This window comes from Pseudopipra pipra, chromosome 1 (genome assembly GCF_036250125.1).
Source record: "Pseudopipra pipra isolate bDixPip1 chromosome 1, bDixPip1.hap1, whole genome shotgun sequence".
Taxonomy (NCBI): domain Eukaryota; kingdom Metazoa; phylum Chordata; class Aves; order Passeriformes; family Pipridae; genus Pseudopipra; species Pseudopipra pipra.
Genome location: NC_087549.1, coordinates 138333565 through 138351092, shown reverse-complemented (window position 1 = coordinate 138351092; position 17528 = coordinate 138333565). Strand labels below are relative to the sequence as shown.

The window sequence follows — 17528 nt, the reverse complement described above, 5'->3', positions numbered from 1 at the left end:
AAGCAGTTCTGACCAGAATAAATGGATGAGAACTGACTGTGAATAAATTCAGACCAGAAATCAGAAGAGATTATGCAACCATCAGGTTGTCCAGAGGGAAGCCCACCTACTTTAAGATGGAGATTTGTAAATTGATGACATTGAGTGGGCTTGTAACAGCAGAGGACTGAATCAGTGACCCAGAAGGACTTTTGGGTTTTAATGTGTATATTCCTAGTGGCTGACTACTTGGTCGTCCTTCTTCCAGCTCAAGAAGTGATCTTCCTCACTTATCTCCGAGATTGCTGAAGCAATGAAAACCTCCCACTTCCGCTCCAAGGGCCAAGCAAATACTTTTAGAGAAGGAATTGTATTTACAACATGCAGCTTCTCATACCTTTCCACTTTCTCAGCAGGGCTGCAAAGAGGCCAGTTGGGTCATCATGTGCTATGAAATATTGTTCATTCTCATCACATGATAGGCAGTAGCAGAGGAGGGTCACAGAAGATCTGTGACAAATGCTATTGTGTTCTACCCTCTGCAGCACTAGAGTTGAGGAGTGATTAGGCACATTAGATGGTGAATTCCAGCTGCAAACTGCATCAGTTTAGACTTCTTAAGAAAGGAGAAGAGATGGTTAACATCAAGTGATTACTTCTAGTCTCTGTGGATCCACATTTCTGAATGAGAGCTTGCACTGCATCTTGTAAGCAGGTAGTAATGTTCTCTCTCTGCACTTTGGGTGGACCAAGGACCAGCAAATGCAGACAATAAAATACCAGCAAGCATTGGTAAGAAGCTGCAGCCAGCCAGCACTATTAACTTAGCATTGTACTGAGCTAATGTGATCCCACTGGGCCTGAACAGCTTCTGGTACGTTTATCAGCACAACCAAGTTGTCTTTGGTTTCTGTTTCATCTCAGTATTGTCCTACAGGGTTAGCCCTGACAATACAACTTAAACAACCATATTCTCTCCTTGGCCTTCACTTCGGACAGTTTGGCAGCAATCTCTCGGTAAGGAGGGAGGTGAAATTGAAGACAGCAAGCTGTTTGCAGGAGCCCCCTGGGCTGTTAACACTCACATCCTCCAGCATAAAGCACTATAACCCTTCACAACGTGAAGGGCAAAGCTTGCTTTTTGCTGCACCTTCAGAATGCCATTGACAACAGCACTACAGTAGTAGCATATATTGAACACAGCCAGTAGTAATTATTAGTATTGCCTTCATTAAACTCTTTCCGTTGCTATACCACATGACATACTCATCTGTTGCTGCCACAGAAGAGATATCAAGAAGAAGGAGCAATGGGTTTTCCTTCTGTAATCTGAAAGAACTCTCTTCCATGGATATAGCATACTCCTGAATGTCTTACCCTCATGTACCATGCCATAAACCTAATACAAGAAAGAGTCCACAAACTGGTAGAACAGTATTAAAGTGACATCCACTACATTACCATTAACAACCTCGTATCAGATTATTAAATGGAAGGAGCATATTAACTAATGCATTAATATCTTCCTAACAGATGGTTCAAAGATACTTTGTTTGGAGAATCAATGTAGCTTTTTCAAAAGATGGAGGTTAATAAATACTGTCTTATCAACAGGCCTTAAACAGGAATTTAAAGTCAAAATATTGTGTCACTCAAAGACTGGTGGTGAGGAGAAATAAAGCTTATTTCAAGAGGCACCTTACAATGATTCACGGTAATTTTCCAGTAACTACATTAGATTTTACATTTTTTTATTGCATGCTCGTACCTGGAACCATTTTTCCTCTTAAGAACTCATGCTGAGGCTGTGTACCTATCAAGTATAGAAAACATTCTGCAAATACTAAGACAAACCATAAATCTTGGAAGAAGCATATTTTGCATGTAGTATTTCCTATGTAGCTGTAAAGTTACTTTCTCAATATCTAAAAAGAAAAAAAAAGTTTGTATTAGAAGCCTATCTTTCATGTAACATACCTCAAACTAGGAACACAGGAACTATCATTTAGCCTTGGCAGAATATGTGCACATGTGTATTTATAAATGTACTTCTTCCACCTGCTTCTTTAATAGTTACAAAAAATATACAGACTCATTCTCTTAGAAATGCTTACCAACAACAAAACTTTGTTAGTTTTGTCCTAACTGTTGGGTACAACAGCGATACAACACTTAGCACTTGCACAGCATACTCCATCTCAAGATCTTCTAAATAGGAAGTGGTTCTCCAAGCTTAGATGAGCTCAATGGATGCCCTTTGAAGTATCAGAGTTATAACAGGTTATTCTATTTCTTCAACTGAAGTGACTCTCACGTGGCAAACAGAGGCTGGGAAGGCGAGGCAGGGAAGGCAGTGCTCTTACTGCATCCAGGAGGACATCTACTGGTTGCCTTGGTTGGCCACTGTTACTCCAAAAAGGGACCTGGTGTTTCCTGCATACCAAAAGCTACCACAGCAGAAACCTACACCACTGAGATGCCTTCTGGCATCACAGGATCTTGGCACAGAGCTGAGATTGAAGCTTTAGACATGAGTTTATTTCCTCTTCATTGAAGACAAGATTGAAGCTTCTTTGAATCATGCTTTATATCCAAATTTACATTCTCGAATAGCTGGCTTGTGGTTGCCACCCCCACCTCCAGCCTGGTGATTCTGCAGGTTCTGTGAACCTCTGTACCCAACAAGAGAATATCAGCCTACATTAACTTTCATCCACATCCTGAAATCCATCAAGTGCATTTCAGTGATCTATGAGAAGTTTCCTGAACTTCTCTGCACCCTCTAGGGTCCAGAAGAGCTCTGCAGTAGACCTATTCTTGGGTTTTGATCTCAAGAGGAATTCAGCAACAAACAGCCTACAGATGAGCTCACTTTACCTTAACCCTACCATCCCCATAAGCATGAAAATTTCAAGGCAAAAAGCAATTCAACAGAGAAATAAGCAGTCACCCTCCATTCAACAGATTTTTTTTTTCCCCTCTAAGGATTCATGACTGCATTCACATCACTCTGATCCCACTGGATTTCGGACTAAGCCAACAAAAACAGCATTCACAGACACTATTGCCTCATCACCTAGGTATGGCAAAATCTCTTTGGCGTCTGCTGTGTTCTTATCTATTCTTACCTACTACTAACTCATAGCACAAAGCAAATTCTGTGTTCCTCATCCTCTGAGAAATGCCAGCTACTTCTGGGCAGTGGGTATGCCCCAATGGGCAGAGCTACCCATGAACCCCATCACAGAACTGCCAGCAGGAAAATCTGGCTTCTCGTACCCCACAGGTTGCTCTCATTCTTTGAGCAAATCTCTCTGCTGTCAAAATACAAAGATACAAGAAAGAGTCTTCTATATCGTCCCTTCTGATAGTCACAGCCCAGTGCAAAGTCCTGGGATTAACAGCAATAAAAAATACGCAAATCTTTACATATTCCAGGTATCAACTACACAGCTATGTAGCCAGGAGTGTCCTAAGGAACGCTTTCCTACTGCCAATTCAGGTTATAGCCACATGCACTATGACGGAACTGCTGTCACCAACGCTTATTTACCTAAAAGTGTACTGACCACTGACCAGGCTTGAGCACCCCACCGTGGATGCGCTCTGGAGACCAGAAATTGCAGTTTACCAGCACAACACTGAGGTTTCCAAGCTGGTTAAAATCATAGCTGGGGTCAAGCTAGGTTTAACTACACGGTATACTAAGAAATAACACCTCAATAAACATCTTCCTCTTGCAGGCAGAAATAAACTTCAACCAGCAACTGCTGCTCTCCTCTCCCCACCACAAACACACTAGGAATGTAACCCACATGCACATCTGCTTCCAGGGGAGCAGGTAAAGCAAACGTTGTCTTACAGATGGAGATGACAGCGATTCTCTTACTGAGCAACAGCTCCCTAAGGCATACGAAGGTACAGCTCAACAGGAAGGCCTGAGGTTGCCCTGCGGTGCCACTGAGCAGCCCGTGCGGCAGGGGTTGATCAGGTCACTCCAGAGACATAGCCCCCTTCCTTAGGAGGGGGGCAGAACCAAACCCCCACTCAACCCCCCCTTCTCAATAGAAAGCAAGAAGAACTCCTCCTACCTGAACTCGGGGATGACGTTTGGCCGCCCATAGAAAGCCGCCGAGAGAGTCACCAGCCAGCCGGGTTTGTAATTCCCATTCTCACACTCCAGGTATGGTGAGGACCACCTGATGTGGTTCTTATCAGCAGCGAAGCTCTCTCGCCTCTTCCAGCTGTTCTCCAAAGTTTTGGGGCCCGTGTTTAAGACCTTCCTGTGTAGATGTGGCCTCCACTTGCGCTTCAAGCTGTGGAACCACTCTGTTTCCACAGAGGCATTGGCCAGTCGGTGAGCTGAGGAGGATAAGTCCTGCAGGAGAACATGGCTCTCGTTCCTGCTGGCCTGGAGGAAAACCTGGGGAGTGGAGGAGAAAGGCTCCGTGCTAAAAGTGATAGCTGCCCTGGAGATGTTGGGGTCCTCCTCCAGCAGGCTTCTGATCAAGGCGCGGTACCACTCCAGGTCCTCCTGCAAGTTCTGCTCCCGCGACTTATTGCTCTGGAGGATCACGTTGAGTAAGTTGGTGGCGTGGGTGAGGGTGCCCAGGGCCCCATGCAGGGAGGGGTGCGAGGTGAAGCGCGACTTGCCGGCGAGGCTGGCCAGCTCGTACCGCCCGGAGCAGTTGGCTCGCCGCAACTCCCGGGAGTCGCCCGTGTAGAGGAACGAGGCCACGTCCTGGGGCACCTCCTCGGCGAGCCGCTGCGCCAAGATGGTGCTCTCCATAGAGCGGCTCCGCGGGGCCGGCGGAGGCTCCCGGCTCTTGATGTGGTTGTAAATAGACTGCGTCCCTCCGAGCGCCCGCTCCCGGCCGCGCACCGCCTGCCCTTGGCCGGCGGCAGCCCCCGGTCCGCGCTGGGCGAGGAGCAGGAGGAGAAGAAGCCAGAGCAAAGCCATGTCCCCCGGTGCTGCCGGCGGCGCCGGCACGGCGAGGCGGCTGAGGATGGGCTTCGCGCAGGCGGCCGCGGCGCAGGGGCGCGAACGCGCAGGGGCGGCGGAACGCGGCCCCCGGCCCGCGAGTCACCTGTGGCGGCGCCGCCCGCGCCTCCCCCGGCACGGGGCGCCGCGCAGCCCCACCGCCGGCGCGGAGCGGCGCGCAGCCCCTCCGGCGACGGCAGCGCCGAGCCCGCCTGCGCCTCCTCCCGCCGCGGCCACCGCGCTCACTGAGCTGCTACTGCTGCTGCTGCCCGGCGCAGCGCGCAGGGGCGGCGGCGCCCGCGCCCGGCGCAGCGGCGGGTCCCCCCGCGGCGCCCCACCGCCGCCCGCGCCCCGCCGCTCCGCATCCTTCGGGCGCCGCTGCCGGAGAGGGGGGCCCGCGGCGCGGGACTGCCACTTGCTGCTGGAGTCGGCGGGCGGGGCTGCTGCGGGGGAGCCAGCGCTCGGCGCTCCGAGCGAGGACACCCGGCCGCGGGAGGATGCTCTGCAGGCGGCTCCGCCACGGGCACCGCGCGGCGCCCCTCACCGCCGGCCCTTATAGGTGTACGCCGGGCAGCGGCCGCCCTATGTGGCCGCCTCGCCTGTCAGTCAGCCGGCAGCCACTCACGGGGCAGGAGGACGGCGCCGTGCGGCGCTGGGGGAGGCGGTGCTGCTGCCGGCGCGGAGAGAGGCGTCGAGGCACCTCTCCTCACCTGCCGCCGGCTCAGCGCGGGGCGGAGGCGGAGAGGCGCCCGCCCCGCCGGCACCGCTCGGCTCTCCCGAGGGTCGGGGGTCGCGGGCGGGGAACCCGCGGGGGCTCCGCCGCGCCCGGGGCTGCCCGCGGCGGGGGGCAGCGACACCTGGTGTCGGGGCGAGGGGCGGCGCCGCTCGCTCTGCGCCCACGCTCCGGGGGCGACCGGCGGGGGCGACCGCGGGGCGAGCGGAGGAGGGGGGTGCCGGTGCCCAAAATACCTCCGCCTCCCACCGCCGCGGGGAGCGGGAGAAGCCCGGCGCTCCGGGGAAGGCGGCTACAGCGAGATCTGCAGCGTGGGCTGCCGCCTGTCAGGGCTGCGTGCCGCCGTGGGGAAGGCACTGTTGCCTCCAGCGGTGCAGGGGTGGGTGGCGGGGACACGGGTTGCTCCTCGGCTTCCGCCGGGCCGCGTGGGCCCACTTGGGCTGCCCCGGAGGGAGGAAGGAGGCGTTTGGCTGAGGGAACGACGTTTGGGTGGGAATGGGCAACTCTGCCTTCTGGGATGTCCGGGCCCACATCCAGGATACCCACATCCAGGATACCCACATCGACCGCGGGCTCCTCGCGTGGGCTGCCCCACCTGCCCACCCTGCTTCACCTGCCCCACATCCCACCGGAATGGGCACTGAGCCACTCTCCCTGCAACTACAGTGACTGGCTGATTGTATTTATATAACCATGATCTTTTCTTTTTCCCCTTGGTGTTTTAACTTCAAGGTGCTAATTCCTACTGCTGTTTTCAAAACTAAGCCCTTAATCCCGTGGCTTTCAACACTGACCTGCAGAGCACCTGTGTGGAGCCAAAGCAGCAGAGGCTGATCACTCAGCTTTCCTCCCGCTCTGTGGAAACTCCCCTTGGAATAACACAAATGCATAGAAGAGGTAGTTGGGATTTTCCAGATAAGCCATCGTGATCAGTAATAAGGATCTAGTTTAGCAAAGCATTTACTCGTGTGTTTAACTTGGTGTGTTTTCTTTGGTAGAAGTATTCATCTGCTCAATATCTTGCTGTTGGATGAGGAGTTTGTGACAGGAGGCAGTTAGCAAAGGGTGAATTTTACAGAAAGTGGTCCACAGCAAAATCTCCTAAATAAAATTAATTCCATTCTCATTTAATATAAAATTCCGTTTTGGAACTCAAAAGTGCAGATGAAGAGAGTAGTAAAAGCGGACTTTTTTTTTTCCCTCACACACATGCATGCACATCCTATAAGGAGCAGATTTCAGTCATGCAGAATATATGATCTAATTTTAAACCACTGACAAGATGTATCTGTTCCTTAAAGCATAATCTCTAACATAGCTAAATGTAAATTACATATATCCTGGGACATGTAACATGATATTATACATTTTATCTTTGCCTGTGGACATCTTTAATAGTCATAATATCTTGTGTGGATAAGAGAGAAAGTTATAAATACTTTTTTGCTCTTGTTACATGCAGTTGAAGAGGATATTCACTGCCTAAGAAAAATTTACTTCTACTGAACTTTCCCTCAAGTGAATAGTCGGTGAGATTATTTAGAAACTGAGTATACTGAGCAGCTTAGAAGCTGGTATTTACAGTTTAGCACAGCACGGGGAGTCTGTGCTTCCAAGTCTGCTCTGAGCAAATACCTAAAGATGCATCGTTTACTGCGGATAAGAGAGAACCAGCGATTTTGAAAGCAGCAGCCCTCAGGACTGAGCTAAGATAACATGGGATCTGTTACATGGGGAGATATCTCTGGCAACATAAATAAACAAGCATTTCTTTAATGGTGCACCTGTGCTGGTTCTCTATTGACAGACAAGGGCTGTTCTAAAGGAAAGGTACTTCCCTGTTGAGAATTCACTTCCCCTATTCTAGCCTGACTATTAGTACCTATCTACATTGCAATAGACCTGCTAAAGGTCCACATTCACACATTCTCAGGATAATCAAATATCCCCTTAATGTACTTGCATAGTAAGTCCCTTCTACTTCCTGATCTCCTCATAGTCCTTCCAAATGCCCTTCTCCAGTAGCACTCACTGTTCTCCCACCCCCTTGTCCTTCAGTAATAACCCCAGAAGTGTAGTTCTTAATACAAAGGTTTGCCAGGAGCAAAGGCCCAAACGGCTTAGGGCACAGGTCCGGCTGCTGGAGGTCTCTCCCTTAATCTCAAGCGTTAGAAGACTCTCTTTCCTGTCTTACCGGTCTGCTCTGTGTTTGTGCTCCCTGCACCACTTCTTCCAAGTCGGAGGGAGAGAATGACAGGTTAGCTGGAGGACTTTCTCAATAAGGATGCCGGGATCATTGTTGAGTCTTGTACCGCTGCATCGCAGAGGGTTCAAAGAGGCTTTCTTTATCCTGTAGGTCTTCCTCCTGCAGTCAGTTCAGACCTGATCCCAAACAGCTACTACATACAGCCAGGTCCAGAGTAAGACACAGATTTTAAGCCATTGCAAATGTGCAGCTTCTTATAGCTTTGTAAGAACTATGCTGTGGGACCCAAAGCCTGCCATTAATTGCCCAAATCCAGGGAATTGGCAATATGGAAAGATAATATCCTCCTAGATTAAGGAAATTACCAAATATTTTATTTATGTGAGTTTACTAAGGGTTGGAAGAGGTGTAGAAACCTTTGATCTTTGTATTTTTATTTAGTATTAAAATGCGCTGATGGTTCTGGATTGTCATTCATAATCAACTGAGCATGAAAGAAATCTGTTCAGCTGTGACCACGACAATGTGAAAACTGAATTGTGAAAATGGATGAGAGTCCCTGAGACACAAGGTGACTGTGACTGAATAATGTTTCCTATGCTTCTGCCTCAGTTGTGCCAGAGGTGCTGCATCAAGCCACCCACTGGCGAGGAATCAGGAGGCATCTGACCACTGTCCTGAATATATCTGAGTTGTTACAACAATTGCAAGTGCTGCATGCAATGTACTTGTCCATGAAGTGTCTCGATTCACTGTATTACCCATCAGGATAGAAGTCAGCTCTACCTGAGTCTAATTACAGTGTAGAAAAAATAGTAGTGCAAAATGTTAGCTGTTTTTAACAGACTGGAGTGAGTGTAACCTACTTTCTTTAAATATGGCCTATACAAAAAGATCTTGAAACTTGAAATGCTAGAAGCGTCAGAATTATTAAAATCAGCATTATTAAAACCAGTTGGAATGAAGGAAAGGCTGTTGTAGCTGTGAAATGTATTAAAAGACTCAGTTATTTATTAGTATTTGTCCTGGACGTTTTAGGTGAAATATAGAGTTTCCACAGGAGTAAGTGCTAAAACTTTTTAAATTATGTGTTGTATTTCTCTCACAAAACAGAAACAAAGCATTTATCAAAATCATTGCTTATGCTATTTAAAAACACATGAAAATAAAGTACTCTCAAAATAAAAATACTTTTACTTTTAGCTTGATTACTTAAACAAATAATGTTCTTGCAGTGATATTTTTGTCTGTCTGATGAGGCCTTTCTGTCTGCCAGTAATTTCTGATCCCATTAGTTCATTTCAGGTAAGTTTGACAGTAGTCTACAAGCATCTAAAAGTGTTGTGAAACTCACAGATGGATCAAAGAAAGCAACCCATGTTCATTTGTGTGCTGAGGGAAAAGCTTCAGAGTGAATTCAACAATTAAATGGTCTCTCTGGTCTTTCATTTGGCTCTCATATTGGCCACTAAGCATAAATATACCCCAAAACAGCTGGAGCATACAGGGCAGCCTCCCTATCCAACAGCCAGGGAACAGCCAAGGGGGCTGGTGGAGTGAAACTCAAAAGGAGAAGAGGAGTGGGAAGTACTGTTGATAGTGAACACAGTGCCATGAGGCTTTAATAAACTATGCAAAGAGTGCACGGGGGCTGGGAGAAATCCTATGTTTATTGCAGCAGAATACGAGAGAAACAGTGAACACAAATCCACTGGAAAGCAGTTAGTTCTCTTGTTTCCTCTCACAAATGAATTAAAACCACCACCTAAATATTTCAGGGGGGGGAAAAGAAATATTAAATAGTCAAAATGCAGAGTACTAAAGGTCGTAGTTGGAAGTGGATGGAAGAAGCAGAAAAGGTTTACCTGTCAGTTAATGTTCACTTGTAGTCAGAAATTCCAACCCACTGGATATTTTCTTAAAAACATTGGGACTGAAGGAATCTGACAGAAGTTATCCAGTAGAGCACTCCTGCACTGCAGCAGGCTCATGTACAGCATGACTATCTCTGGCAGGAGTTTGCCTGCCTTCTCTCAGAGAACTTCCAGCCAGGTACACTCCACAGCCACCCTAACTACCTTCTTCCTGGTTTCATCACCTTAGCACCAAGTGTGGGGTGAGGGAGTCCTGTAATATACTCAAAGTCTTCTTTGCTTTCTTTTTTTTCTTTGCTGCCTTCCCAAAGCACAATCACTATAAACTACTGCCTGCAAAAGACCACTTTGGCTTACTCCTTTTTTTTGTTTATCCGGGCTAAATTAACCAAATTTCTTAATGGGCTATGCTTTGCTTTCTAAAACTGTTGTTGGCCCTGCTGTTGTCTTCTTGACTATCCCTTCTGTTAGAGCCTGTTTCTCTAGGTGTCACCGACAAGACCTCCCGCTATGCATCTTCTGCAGGCTGTTTCAAACTCTCTGTTAATACATCCTACATTGAGGTCTGCCTGCTTTTTCACCTTCACCACAGTATTGACCACTACTCAAGCCTGTAATGCTGAGTAATCCTCATAACCTTTCAAAACATATTGCTTCCCAGTTATTCATTATCTATTTTTATTTGAGGATTTGAGCTCTGCTACCTCTGTGTAGTACTGTGCACTTACCTTTGCTGAATTTTACCTTACTGATTTTAGACCATCTCTGATTTTTCAAGATTATCTTTGATTCCTATTCCATTTTCAAAATGCTTTTAACTATCTCCTTGTTTCTTGTAGTCATTTGCTGATGTTATGACCTTTTATTTCCTTATCCAACCCATTCATTAACCTATTTAATAGAAATCATCTGAGATCAGAACTTTTCAGAAATCTACTTGAAACGTCCTCCTGGCTTGAGAGTACACAACTGATACTTACTTTTTGAGAATTACTTCAGAGGCAATCCCACTCAGGACCCACCTACACAATATTTCCTTAGCTTACTGATGAGAACCTCAAGATAAGTATATAGTGAATGCTGCTGATAGAGACATACAGCATATCTACTGCTTCATCACTGTCCATGAGGTCAGTTATGTGCCAAAGAAGAAAATTCAGTTTGTTTCACATGGAGTTTTATTGACAGTCCTACACTGGCTAATTTTAATAAATTTATTATTTCTAGGTGATTACTAAAAAGAGTTTAATAATTCTTTTGTAAATATTCTAGTGATATCTTTTTCATTAGTTTCTTTATAATCTCTTTTATCTCTTTTTCTGAAAATACACAGCATGATTTTTTTCCAACTTTAGAATCTTCCTCCCAAACACTTGGAATAGCAAGTGGTAGTATCTGTTTGAAAAATCTCATATTATCTCCAACAGAAAATGTTATTTTAAATTAGGAGAAAATGGTCTGTCAGAAAACATATTGATGACTTTGACTCCTGATTGTTTATGGAGAACTTGTATCTGATGTGCAGATGTATCTAATACGCAGATGCAGACTCTACATTTTAAATAAACACTGTTCAAAAGCTTTGTTAGCTTATTCACAGTTAGGAAAAGATAAGGGGATGCCAAAGTTCAGGTTCAAATATAGTCCATATACAATACAAATGCAGTCAATTCTGCTTGTACTTTAAGGACATGATTTGAATGTTTGGAAACATTGCACACATATACTGAGAGCTGGTGGTGCCTTCAGCCTCTGTGGCAAGGACACACAGTGTAATACACTTGCATTAAGGAGAGCAAAACTGCAGATCAGGACACATACCAAAAGTAGTCAGATCTCTGAGCTGGTTTCCATGTATTTCTTTATTTGAAAATAAAACAAAGGTAAACCAGAAATGTCTGTGGCAATAAAGACAGAGTGCAGCAAATGGAATAAATGACTAGCATAGTACCTGAGCTGCCTCTATAGAGTAAATCCCACTTCCCCTTAATTTCCAATATAAATGACATGCTAAATAAGGACATCAAGTGGGCAACACCCTTAATAATGGTAGAAGACTCAGTGCTGTACCCAGAAGGAGATATTAGTGTTTCAGGCCCTATGTTATGAAGCCTAAAAGCTAACATGAATCTCCAGTGCCTGCAGCAGAATGAGCAGCTGAGCGCAGACCCTCAGCTGTCCCTGGGTGACAAGTGATACACATGGAGGAGTGCTCACCCCCCTGTTAATCTGTTTTAGCTGCAGTATTCATTCAAAGAGTAAAAATATCTCTTGTCCTTAGTCACCTAAGTCATGCATTTGGGTAGAGATTAATGGATGTTTGCTAAAGCACAGGCAGAGGTGGTAGGAGTGCTCACCTTCGGATTAATAGTCAGAGCCTAGAACATTTCTATGGAGGCCCTTCTTAACAAGAGCTTCAAACCCACAACTTTGAGAAGACAGCCCAACAGCAGTCCATCAGCTTGTCAGGGTCAGAATGGAGCAGGAAAGAAATGAACTAAAGATAAATGCACCAAGACAAGATAGAGGAGGAGTCACCTGAAAAGTAAAGTTTAAAAATCATTATAAGCATCAGGAAAAATAAATCTCAACCAGGACATGTTATATTAAGTAGCTAACTTTCCTATGAGCACCTTGGTTTCAGTAATGAATTAGTTGATTGCAATGAGCATCCTAATTAGTATGGTGCTTTTTAACAACTGAATATACATCCTTCAGAAATATCAGCAAAGAATAATCTGCTAGAGAAGAGCACAGGCAAGATGAGTTTATCTTATGGGTTCTCTTTTGACAAGAATAACATTCATAGTATTTCCAACAATATCCTAAGAAAAATAATTTTGTTATCAAGCAATAAATCATGAATGCACACTATTCTGCTGTAGCCTTACCCTCCTATCCTCATCCAGTCTGTACAGCAGTAAAATGCTATCTGTTGTTTTTCTCCTTGCTGCTTTAGGGATTTGTAATTACAATGCTTTAGGGTACTTTTTAACTTTTAAAGGTGTAACCCACAATATGATGGCATGGTAACTACTTTGAATTTAACTATATGTCTAGATGCAATATTCTCCCTCCCAATTATTCTACCAATGACTTTTTTTACAAATACAGTTCAAGACTAAAATCATCTTTCATTTACTCTCAGTTACATAAAATAGAGCAAATTGTCATCTGATGTAGATTAGCATATCTTTACTGAAGCCAATGAAATGCTATGAATTTATATAGATAAGTATTTGCCCACTCGCCTCACATACAGAAGGCAGAATCCAGAATTCCCATTAAAATGTTACAAAAACCTACATCCTCTTACATTTTGTTCTAAGAATTTGCAGATGTCAGCTAATGAAAATAAACTTCAAAGGGAGGAATAATTTGAATTAATTGAGAGTTAAATCATAATCTCAAAATAAGTTCTGTTTGGAAATGGTTGCTTTATGCTGTGTTGTTAAGTGGGTCTTTTAACAGCTTTGCTATTTGATGCAGAGTTGTCCACTTGAAACAAGAAGCAAATAGCAGAAGCTACTGATTGTGGACCTTGAGGTTTGAGGCAGCCCTTGTCTTCATGCTGATAAAATATTCAAAATAAACTCTCTGTTAAAATGCTACTTTTTATTTTTCTTCTTGGAAAAAATAAGATTTACCCAAGAAAAACAGACTACCTTCTCTCTATTACTGGCCTTCTGCAACATTCCACATTCAACAGCAAAGCCAGAGGTGAGACGTGACAGATGCTTAGACTCCCGTTAACAGTGAATGAGAGGGTGATGCCAAAAATATTAGAGAGGGAAAGAGAAAGTGGAGCCAAGAAAATTTCTTTTTTTCTGACTCTTTTTTAATAACTTGTAAAAAGAGAAGCTCTGCTTGACTATAGGTCAGCCAGACTGCGCTCTGGAGGAGAAAGGTAAAGTGCTGGAGTTAGTACAGTGAGAAAAAGCAAATAATGATACAGCCTTTTGTCATATCTACAAGGCTCCAAAACACCCATTTTGATTTACAAAAGCAGTTTTAATCGACAAGAGGGCACATGGCTGGATAACCTTTGGGGAAAATCTTCAGCAGTCGTACAGACCCTATAAAACAGGGACAGCAGACAAGATTACACAGCCATTTGCCCCAGCAGTGTTGGGGTGGGAACTCTGCAAGGTTGATCCAGACTTGGGAGTCCTCTGGCGTTGAAGAAAGAGGCATGACATGAAGAAATAAGGCAGACGATGGGTAGGAGCAGACTGACAAATACACTTTCATGTCTCCACTGAGGTTGTCATCACTGCTGCCCTTTATTTGCCACTGTGGCATTCGTATTTCCTGAAGTGGATCACTGGTCACCAGGACCTGTGGTGAATAATGATGTACAGAACTACATCAGGCATACAAATGGTGAAGGGGTCTCATGGGGCTAAGAGCTTTTGCTCTTTGAACTCAGCAAAAAATCCCTATAGATGAAGAAATCTCTTCAGCCAATCCAGCATTCCCCTAGAATTATCTTCAAAATGAATGTCAGCTCAAGAGCAGAAGGGAATTTCTGTACCTTTCTGTAAAATTGGAGACACTTGAATCTATGGTTCAACTGAGCAAGGATGACACTCGGGAGAAAGTGCTTGTTCCCCACCAGTTCTACAAATTGTTGGCTTCAGTGAAGATTGGAAGCTAATGCTGATGAGATAGAGGGAGAATTCAGCCATTATTGTCAAAGAGGAAAGCTATTTCAGAGGAACATTTCAATTTACCTTCTCTAGAATGAGTTATGATTTCCCATGAGGGGAAAAAAAAAGAAAAAAAAACCAAAAACAAAACCCATCAAACTTGGCAGCAATAGAAAGGAAGGATAACTGGCTTTCTACACCTAACCTCATTCTGCAATTCCTCTCCCTAAGACATATTATAGTCAATGGTTCAGTTTTTGCATTGTTTTTCTCAATTCCTTTTCTAAGGCAATTCAAATAGTAAAATAAAAACAAAGCTTACATCTTAAGTTATAGCTTCACAGACATATTTTGGTCATATTCAGTTTTCAGATAACAGACTGTTGATGTTTGTTTAATACAAATCATAATTTGTGAAGGGTGCCTATTTTGCACAACTTCTATCCAGCAGTGTGGTGTGGGTGTACTTGAGGTGTCTCCAGTGTTATCCAGCTGTTGTTTCAATCTGATGTAACATGCATCAAGGGAGGACAGAGTGGAAGACTTGGGACTAACAGTGTCAAGAGCTATGTTATCCATAGCTTTCACTCTCTTGCATTAAATGATTGCAATGGACAGCATCAGTCCAGTGAAGGACTTGATGGTGTCTCTCTTTTGCCAATGTAGGCTAAATGTAGGCACCCCCTCTCCTGAGAATCAATATGCTTCTTGATCCCCACTATGCTCCAGAAAGAGAATTATGAGCTAGGCCACTTGTTAAACCAGTGTCTCTTCTGACTCAGCTGCACCAAAAGACTAAAGGCAAGGAAACCACATCAAGTGTGTCCTTTTCCAACAGTGTAAGTAGTGGGCCACTGTGTCTGTAGCAAAATATAAGTAACAGGACTTGCAAGAGGACTTGCAATCCTGTCTCCTATGCTGCTCTATCTGGTGTAAAAGGCAATCTGCCAGCTTTCATAGACATAACAGCATAAGTTTCCTTCTCCTTCACTGAGATACAGTAAATTCACTGATTCTGGGTAACCTACATAATGACATGCAGTTTTTCATATAAAATAGACTTTCAGTAGCTGTAAGAGAAACCAGCCAGCCCCAGGTAATTCATTCAAACACAAGTGACAGCTTTCAGAGAGGTAAAAATACAATGACTGGTGGTAGTAAGATAATCCAAGGACATATTTTTGCAGGTGCACTGTTGTTAGTGTTACTTCCCTATTCGAAATCTACTTTTTCTTTTCAGTTGGTCTATGTAAACTCCACCTTCATTTTCAAATAAATGCAAAGGCTAAGATCTATCTAAACTGCAATCAATAGTAAACCACTCACAGATTTTGCCAGAGTCAGTATTTTAGTCTACACTGGCCACAGAGAGACATCATCAAGTTTTGCACTGGAATGATGTTGTCCCTTGCAAACATTTGATGACAGAGAGTGGACGACATAGATAATGTAGCTTTTGACACTGTAACTCCTAAGTCCCTCACTCTGTCCTCCTTTAGTGAGTGTTACATAGATTGAAACAGCAGCTGGATAATAGACAGCTCAAGTACAAAATGGAAGTTTAATACATTGAGAGGAGGGAGAATCCATCCCATGCTTCTGGACAGGATCTGTGGAAGGTGAGCTCCCTTCACATATAATTCTGCTCTGTCTGAGGACAATTCAGATCAATTTGGTTTTTTCACTTACTTGCAAGAGAACATCTTCTGGTTTTATCCCACTGTGATTAGAAGATACATAATCTTCAGCTTTGCTCTCAGAATCAATCATTTACAGCTAATAATTTCAGCAAGTGTAAGCAGCCTATGTGCCAGTGATTCTTTTGAATCACAATGTTTTAGTTAAAAATCATTTTGTAAAGTGAGACTTGGATTCTCTAGACTTGGGCAATTCACAACATTTTACTTTTTTTCCTCACAGATCTCAAAGAATTATGTTAAAAGGTATGTAAATCATCTGTTCTTTTTCACAAACAGGAAAGGCATCTTCTGTTTGATAAGCCAGAACTTATCAGCCATCTTATCTCAGATCTGCTATTTATACTGCCCTTCTGCAAATGTGTTATCACTGCCCTGCACAGTGTTCTAAGGCATTTTCCACAAAACCTACAGATTTCCACATCTGAAATGAGCACAACTCAGATCAAATTTATACAGAGGCTGGAACTGAGTCTTCACTTTGGATGGCTGTGTGTGGGAGTGTGTGCATGTATGTGTATTTGTGTGGGCGTATCAGCATTCATTGCTTAAATTTTGTTCCTGCTGTAAAAATGACTTGTATAGAGGTTTATTTTAATACCAAATTGCAAGGTTAGTTCATTTTACAAGATGGAAGTTTAACACATTGAGAGAAAGAGGGAGAATAGATTTTTCCTAAGATCTGCGGTGTCTGATGCTTGCAACAAACAGAGCAGAACAAAATTCTGGTGACCATTTTGATGAAAAAGTGAATGTGCTCAGTGAGCCAACAAGAAGCAGTCAGGGAAATTAAATATGAGACTAGATAATTTTTCCCTCTTCCAGTCGTTCCGTTTGGCTTTCTGTAATTTTATTTAAAACAGAAATATTGTACTTTAGGGGGTTTAATGCTTTTTTTTTTAAAATTAAACATGCTCAATTAGTTTGTGTAGAAACATTTCCCTATAAAAGTCAGCTGCGATATTTGGTGATTTCATTCTTTCCCTAAAGCTAAAGTCAGCTGTAATAGCTTTCCTCCTGACTTTAGAAAAAAGCATTCTATAACTTTGGCTCTTAAGTCTCCACAAGGTCCATATAGAAACAATCACAGCAAATAAAGACTGAAGAATGAAGACAAGCTGGCTTTAGGGCTCCATTAAAGCCATTAAAGACGAGAAAAGAAGTGCTCCTTCAGAGCCTGCGCAGTACTGCAGCTTATGCTACACAAAAATGGAAAACTCAGCAGCCAGCAGCTGGCCCAGGTCCCACCATCTCTGCGATTCCAGGCAGTAGGACTCTCCTTTCCCTACCTCTGCCCAAATGAAGAACTTTTTCTTGTCATTTTGATATACTTTTTGGGTAAAATTCACACCATCTGCTTAAAGTCCATCATAACCCCTCTCTGCAGCTCTCAGTGTCCCAGTGTCAGG

General features: G+C 44.1%; 1 protein-coding gene across 2 annotated transcripts in view; it reads right to left on the bottom strand.

The window, feature by feature from the left end:
* The window catches only part of GPR158 (G protein-coupled receptor 158), a 184063-nt gene extending 179002 nt beyond the window's left edge, over positions 1–5061 (bottom strand). For both annotated transcript variants that reach the window (XM_064635782.1, XM_064635793.1), the window contains exon 1: positions 4071–5061. In XM_064635782.1, coding sequence (XP_064491852.1) covers positions 4071–4939 — 869 coding nt within the window. In that variant the 5' untranslated portion in view covers positions 4940–5061. The remainder of the gene's footprint in view (positions 1–4070) is intronic.
* Between the last annotated feature and the right edge of the window lie 12467 nt (positions 5062–17528).